Source organism: Equus asinus, chromosome 20 (genome assembly GCF_041296235.1).
Source record: "Equus asinus isolate D_3611 breed Donkey chromosome 20, EquAss-T2T_v2, whole genome shotgun sequence".
NCBI classification, from domain to species: domain Eukaryota; kingdom Metazoa; phylum Chordata; class Mammalia; order Perissodactyla; family Equidae; genus Equus; species Equus asinus.
Genome location: NC_091809.1, coordinates 87,760,226 through 87,767,753, shown reverse-complemented (window position 1 = coordinate 87,767,753; position 7,528 = coordinate 87,760,226). Strand labels below are relative to the sequence as shown.

Genomic DNA, 7,528 nt, shown 5'->3' with positions numbered 1-7,528 from the left:
TGAGAAGGTCTTAGGCTGGGAACAGAAGAAAGGAAGCTTAAAGCAGAACAGACTGCATGTTCTAAGCTTATATCACATATCATCTGGAGAGTTGGCAAAGACTCACAAGGATTAGCAATAGACAGCTCTGGCTGGGATATGCACATCTGATGTTTCTCTGACAGCCTATACCACAGAGATTGGATGTAAGCCACCAGGGAGACCTGGAACCAGTGCCTTATAAACCTGGTCACTTGGCACTATGTTCAAAGCAGGGAGCCTCAAGAGGCCCCAGCTGCATCACGATCCATCCAGCTTATCCCTGCCCTCGGGTCTGGTGAGTGATAGAAACATCTCTGGCTAGGTTATCTCAAATCATGTTGCATGTGTACTTGGGATGGAAGTCAAGAGAAGTCGTGGGCTGTCTTAGATCTGGTTTCAAACTCTGTATGAGGATGTCTGCGGCAGGAAGGACATCTGTTGGAGTTATACAGCACCTCTAATCCTCTCATATGATATATTCTACAGTTTTGGAAAATAATCCCTGGCCCTTCTTTCCTCACCCAACCATCACTCAATTCTTGCCCTTAGAGTTTAAGATCAACTGTAAGTCAAACTACATTTTATGTGTGATACATATTAGATAATTGGTGAATAATTGATGAAAGAAAGACAAATGGGGAAGAAGTAAGGAGGAAAGGTAGAAATATGATTTCTAATTTTCACACAACATTGTGATAGAGGGTACACCGAACATTTACCAATGAGCCTCCTACGGTGAAGAGCTATGTAGAGTTCTTGCCTTAAAAGAAGTGGTTTAAAAGGACTGATAATATTGAACTTAGGCTGTAATATATTTTTAAAAATATAATAACTCTGCATTTACTTTCTGAAGAACTGATATGGCTTAGTTTATGTAGTTTCTCAGGGCAGGGCCAAAAATCCCAGGACTTCATTCTTATAGCTTTAGTGCCTATAACAACATTAATAAGTTTAAAGATCTGTGCCAAAGAGCCAAAGAACCATGTAGAGGATGAGCAATGTAGAAGTGTTTCTCAGAAGGTTGTATATTTTTGAAAAAAGACGTCTTGACTTCGAAGTTGCACTATCTTCTAGAAATATTAGACACTGTTCAACAAAATGGCATAAGCACTTGGTTTATAATGATGAGACACATAGGGAAGAAAGCGTGGAGGGAATTGTTATCAAGAGAGAAGCATGCACTGGTTTGCACTGCAAGCTCTGGCCTTTGTCCACAAGTCTCCTGTCTTCCATTCTTTGTTGACTATTGTCAATTTAGCATTTTTATGTGAGAAAATCCAGATATTTATAATGTGCATCTCTTCTCCACATGTAGATGAATGTCAAAATTGTATAGTTGCTCCTTGCTAAATATTAAACATATAAAAATTTTTGAAGACTATGGAAGTAAAGAAAATACCCAGGTGCCTCATTTTATCAGAAAAGAATGCAGGCTGGAATGCTTTAACACAGGTAAAATCTAGACACTCAGTTATTAAGTGAGACTTAGAACACTTCTCCAGCATACACACAAGGCAATGCAGGAAGGTAGATTCCTTAATTACTTAAATATTATCATAGAATGAATTGTATTCCAAGACATGGAGTTTCACATTCTTTTGAGGGATGTTGCAGAGTTAATTTATCAGGAGTTGGACAAGACAACCTTGAAAAATATTAAAATTTTGCTTCTATGTTTTTTTCTGACAAAGCTCAAATAAAGACGATAGCATTTTTGCTTCTCACTTTGTGCTTGAAAACATTTTGTCAAAGGTCCATGGGTGAGGGATAATTCCCCCATCTGCTCCCGGTTAGCAGTGGACAGCCTGAGGAGAAATAGACAGAGAAATACACGCTTCTAACCTCTGCTTGATATTGTTTAGTCAGTTCTTAAACACTCAGAACCATGACTGGACCTCCTGCGAGTACCTCTCTCCCCTCTCATCATTGATCACCACAGCTAACTGGTGAAATGCTGTTCTTTTGACAACTCTGTTTAATCAGAATTTTTTTTATACACCATTGCCTCTCTGCAAAGTCCAGCTATGTGGCAGATCCATAATAGTCACTGAATTATGCTGAAAGAATTAGTTCATACCATTCACAAAATGCAGTGCCCTCTGCTGATTTTCTTTCTTTGTTTTGCTGTCTCAGGTAAGTCCCTCCATCTCTACTGTCCCTGATTCTTCCCACCCAGCTTCATATTCTGGGGGATCCCTTCTCCTTGGGAAGATGGAAGTTGCATTTCTGATGTGACTGGGGCCTTGCACGGTTCAATACCTATCTCTGGACAGACTCAGGCGCATGGGCTGAATCTATTCTCTCTGTCTAAGCTTAAGAGTCTGAGAGTAGCAGGTTCTCCTTTCCGACATCTCTACAAGGTGGAGTCAAGACAAAGACTTCCAGTAGCCCCCTAGACTCTTCTCATCTGTGAATTGATCACCACTTGGTCACATATCACCTTGGGCATGTCTTCTGAATATAAAATTATCTTTTTTTCCTACTATTCTCGTGTTTCAACAATGGATTTGCTATTTTATTCATATTACTTTGTTAAATATTCTCCCAGAAATAATTAATGCTGAATCTCAAATATTTTCTTTTTATTAATAATGATAAACTTCCTACATTTATGAGAACTTCAGTCTATTACATTTTGGTAGGTGGGAATGCTTTATCTTTCTTTTGAAAACAGACTGTAATTAACAGCCTATAGGTAAAACTTGTCAGAGGTAGGTTGATGGATGCAACATCTATTCACTGCCCACCTCTTCCTCTGTAACCAAAATTCAGAGATGGTTTTTATTAGAACAACATTGACAACTCCTAATACTCATCCACCCTCACCTCTCCACGGGTATATCCACACAAAAACCGAGTTCTCTTTCTATTACAGATCTTTCCTCAACTCTGATAGGCCTGCCTCTGATTTTTGCCTTCCTTACAGATGGTTATAGTTTTTCTTCCTCCATGACTTGTCCTATAATTACTGCCCATATCTGTTTACTGTTCAATCACCATGCTTGTTTCAAACCTTACACAGATACTCATCCTTCACAGAATTTCTTCTGTGGATTTTCCTTAGACTAACAGTTAACATGTGGAATGGGGATTGTAGGTATTCTTCACAGCTTTACAGGGAAACTTACAGTCAGTTTGTGAAACAGAATTACAATAAAATGAAGCTGCCTCATAAATGACTGCCCAAGAATATGTCAAGGTCTAAACTGTTAAGAGAAATTTCCCAAGATATTAAGAAAGGAAATCATCATTCAATGTGGACCTTAGATATGTAACCGAAGTTTCCTTTAAATTCTATGTACTCAGATTTCACACTTTATTGCTTTCTTTAATAATTGTCCTTGAATGTATCCAGGATCATTCTTTAAAAGGAAAGTTGTGGAAAGCAGTATGTGGATTCTCCATTGGGATTTTTTATCTGCCCCATGACCAATGCCCTCATGAACTGGTATATGGATGTATTCTATGTTGACCCCTGTGTTACTAGACCTTAAAAGGCAGAAGCTGTATATTGTCTGTCATTATATTACTTACATTGAATACATCACAGGAAGTCAGTAAATATGTGATGCCATTGAGAATACTTTGTGTTTCCAACTACAAATATTATCTAGTCTTCATCTTCTTCCTCTCACACATCTGTACCAGCTCTCCAAACATTTTGTAGAGAACACCCTGTAATATATATTGAGAAGGGATTTAAATCCAGTAAACATACACATCAAACTCAAACCCCTCCTGATGTCTTCTTGTCACATGTATTACTTTTGATGTCCTGAATTCCTTTCCAAGCAAAAGATATACCTAGTAACATTGGGAGTTCAGAGTCAGTATTAACATTCTTATAAATTATTTTCTAACACTGAAGCAGCCATTAAATATAATTTTCCTTATCTATATTACTTTAGAATCCTATATTCTGGTACTAAAACTAATATAGCTTATGCATATTGACCCTATGCTCCTAACACAGTTTCCTTTTGTATTTTTCAAACCTGAAACATCTTCAAATGAGGCAAGAATTTTCTATATCTGAATGGCCCAAAAATGCTTCTGAAAAGTAGGATGAACCAGCAAAAGGAGAGGCAACATCGTACCCTAGTGAAAAGATGTAAAGAAATGAGTTTCAGTACTGTGGGAAAAGGAGAAAAGCAAGAGCAATATTATTCTGCAGGCACAGGCCACCAACGCCATGTGGTATGAGATGATAGGAAAATACATGAATGAATAACTTTCTGCTTTCTTTATAATTTATCCAGAGTGAGACTTCCTCAGAGTTATGGCAATTCCTAACAACAATAATGCCAGCAGCTTCTTCTTCATACTGATGGATGTCCCAGGACTAGAGGCTTCTCATTGCTGGACAGCTATTCCTGTCTGCTCTATCTATGTTCTCTCTTTGCTGGGCAACATCACCATAATGTACATCATCAAGTCTGTGCCCAACCTCCATACGCCCATGTACCTCTTCCTTTCCATGCTTTCAACAGCTGACCTGGGTCTCTCAGCTTCTACACTGCCTTCAATGGCCGCTGTCTTTCTCCTGGGCCAGAGGAAGGTGGGAGCTGCAACCTGCTTTTTGCAACTCTTCTTCATCCACACTTTCTCAGTCATTGAATCAGCTGTGCTGTTGGCTATGGCTTTTGACCGCTGTGTGGCTATCCGAGAGCCCTTACGCTATGCTACCATTCTCACAACCAAGCGCGTTGGGGCCATCGGGCTGGCCATTGTGATCCGTAGTGTTGCCCTTCATCTGCCTCTGCCTGTGCTCCTTGGAATACTGCAATTCCAGCTTTTAAATGCTCTGTCTCATTCTTATTGTGTTCACCCTGATGTGCTAAGGCTGGCCAGTTCCAGCACTCTTGTGAACAGTGGCTTGGGGCTCTTCATCATGCTCTCCACATTAGGGATGGACGCTGTGCTCATTCTCCTCTCCTATGTGCTAATCTTGAAGACAGTGTTGAGCATTGCTTCCAATATTGAGCAGCTCAAAGCCTTCAACACTTGTGTTTCCCACATCTGTGCGGTACTACTATTTTATACCCCACTAGTCAGCCTGTCCATGATCCATCGCTTTGGGAAGAAGAAGTTACCAGCTCAGGTATACATGCTTCTCTCCTATCTGCACTTTCTTATACCTCCAATGCTCAACCCAATTGTCTACAGTGTCAAAACCAAAGAGATTTGGGCACGCATTCTGAAGTTGGTCTACCCCAAAAAGCACTGAGCCACTTGGATAAATTCTTAGTTGTGACAGTCAGCTTGCTGACTAAAGACATATCAGGGAGAAAGCCGAGTGTAGCTTCCATCTGATCTCTCATTTAATTATTCAAAAACACTAACTGAAATATATTATGATGTTTCTTCAGTCATTAGAACAGTCCTTGTTTAATGTGAAAAACCATGTTTCTCATTCTGTGAAAGTCATTACCAGCCTGTGAAAACTCAGACTACTATAAGGGAAACAGCCTCCTGAGAGAGTCTCATTTACAGGTAAAAGCCAGCATATTGGAAAAGTGGGACTCCATGGCATCTAAAATCTATTCCAACTAAAAACCTAGAATCCTACAAAATTAAACTCAAAAGGACCTCACTTGGTTGTACTTTCTGAAAATTGGCAAATATGTAAAATCAAAATTTGTTTTTATTCTGATTTGTGTAATAACCATAGGTGTGGATTACATTGCAAAATATAAACCAAATAAAATATTTCAAAAATTTTAAATGCATTTAAAGAAATAAAGATTTTAATCATTGTAATAAAGTGTGTCACAATGTGAAGATTATGCAGCTCAATATTCCTCTAAGCTCCCTGACATTTGAAGGGTGGACACAGCCTCCAAAATTCTCCAGCCCTCTGAATGTAGTTGAAGCTCTACTCCTCACTTCCTAACGGATACATGGGGTATTCCGTGCCCTCGTAAGCTACCAGGAGATGCTATAGTTTTTGAATGATAGATCCCATGTATAATTCAATTTTACCTCATTCCTTTAGGGAAGATTTAAAAAATAAGCAAAATAGACATCCTGGAAGGCCACTTTATGGGAATTGACAAAGCTTTCATAAACAAGTTAAAACTAGAGAAATTAATTTTCTCACTTTGTCATGGTGCTGGACTAAATCTTTAACTAACTTCTCTAATAGAATTCCTCTATTAAAACGTAACCAGTGAGAGATCACATAAGTATTTCACTTACATGCTCATACTTTGGATTGATTGTATTGGAAAGTTACTCACAATGTTGAGAGAGAATTGAGAAAGGAAGCATAGTACCACTATTTGATTTCTCCCCTACAGAGTAATTCATTTAAATCATATTTATTCACCTATGCTGGGCCACCTCCTAATTCAAAGTATAAAGAAAACAAATTGAATATTGTTTCCTTGGTGTGAAAAGTTGAAATCATCAGGGAAAATAGGATTGCAAACATATAATTCTCCAGTAAGTCACAGGTGCTTCGGTGACAGACAGCACAGCTTAGAGTGAGGACACAAAGAAGGATGGGTTATTTGATTGATGGGATTTCAAGAGATACTTCTTGGAGTGACGAGTTTTAAGTGCAGACTAGAAAGATGAAATATTTAAGCATGGCAAATAAAGCCTTTCTTGATCTGACCTCATCTCTCGACAGACCCTGCATTCCAGAAACACAAAAATAGTTGAAGTACCCCATTAACACTTGGTAGTTTCTGGCATCTGTCCAATAGTTCATCCTGTACCTCTGCCTGTAATACCCAGTGCTTTCTCCTTTGACATCTCTATACCACTCTCTACCACACAGATTACAGATCTACTATCAAGGCAGTGAGATAGCTTTTGTTACCCTCCTACCACACTCTGTGTTATGTTAGGGAACCCTTCTCATGATCTCATAATATCTCAGGCATGTCTATTTTACTAACATTTAATTTTAATTTTAACAGCTTTATTGAGATTTGACGTATTAAAATTGCACACATTTACAGTGTATGATTTGATAAATGTCACATATGTATACATCCATGAAATCATCACCACAAACAAGATAATGAAAATATCCATTACCCCCAAAAGTCTCTTGTTACTCTTTGTACTCCTTCCCTAGTACCTTTTTCCACCCAACCTGTCTCAAACACTGACATGGCTTTGTTACTACAGATTTAGTTTACCTCTTTCTATAGCTTTACATAAGTGTATTCATAAATATATACTTTTTTCCTATTGGTCTGGCTTCTTTCTCTCAGCATGATTATATTGAGATGTATCCATGTGGGTTGTATATTATTACTTTTTATTGTTTAATAATAGTTTACTTTATGAATATACCATGATATGGTTTATACAGTAAAGTCCCATGTAAATAAATTATTAAATGAGAAAAATTATATTTACCTTCATATTTATACCATATAATACTGTTATTCCATAGCATATGTCCAAACTTATACCTGGTATCATTTCCTTTCAGCCTGAAAAACTTTAACATTATTTTCTAGTGTAGTTTTGATCATCTGAAATGTCTTTA

At 38.0% G+C, this 7,528-nt stretch overlaps 1 protein-coding gene across 1 annotated transcript; it reads left to right on the top strand.

Moving 5' to 3' along the window:
• The first annotated feature begins 4,300 nt into the window (after window positions 1–4,300).
• LOC106830363 (olfactory receptor 51G2-like) lies at window positions 4,301–5,248 on the top strand. The gene has a single exon (XM_014839945.3). It carries the CDS (start codon window positions 4,301–4,303, stop codon window positions 5,246–5,248), a length of 948 nt encoding a protein of 315 aa, XP_014695431.3.
• Window positions 5,249–7,528: the final 2,280 nt, after the last annotated feature.

What these genes read in the sequence shown, in the direction of transcription:
- LOC106830363 (XM_014839945.3), top strand. Translation starts at nt 4,301, where the DNA reads ATGGCAATTCCTAACAACAATAATGCCAGCAGCTTCTTCTTCATACTG.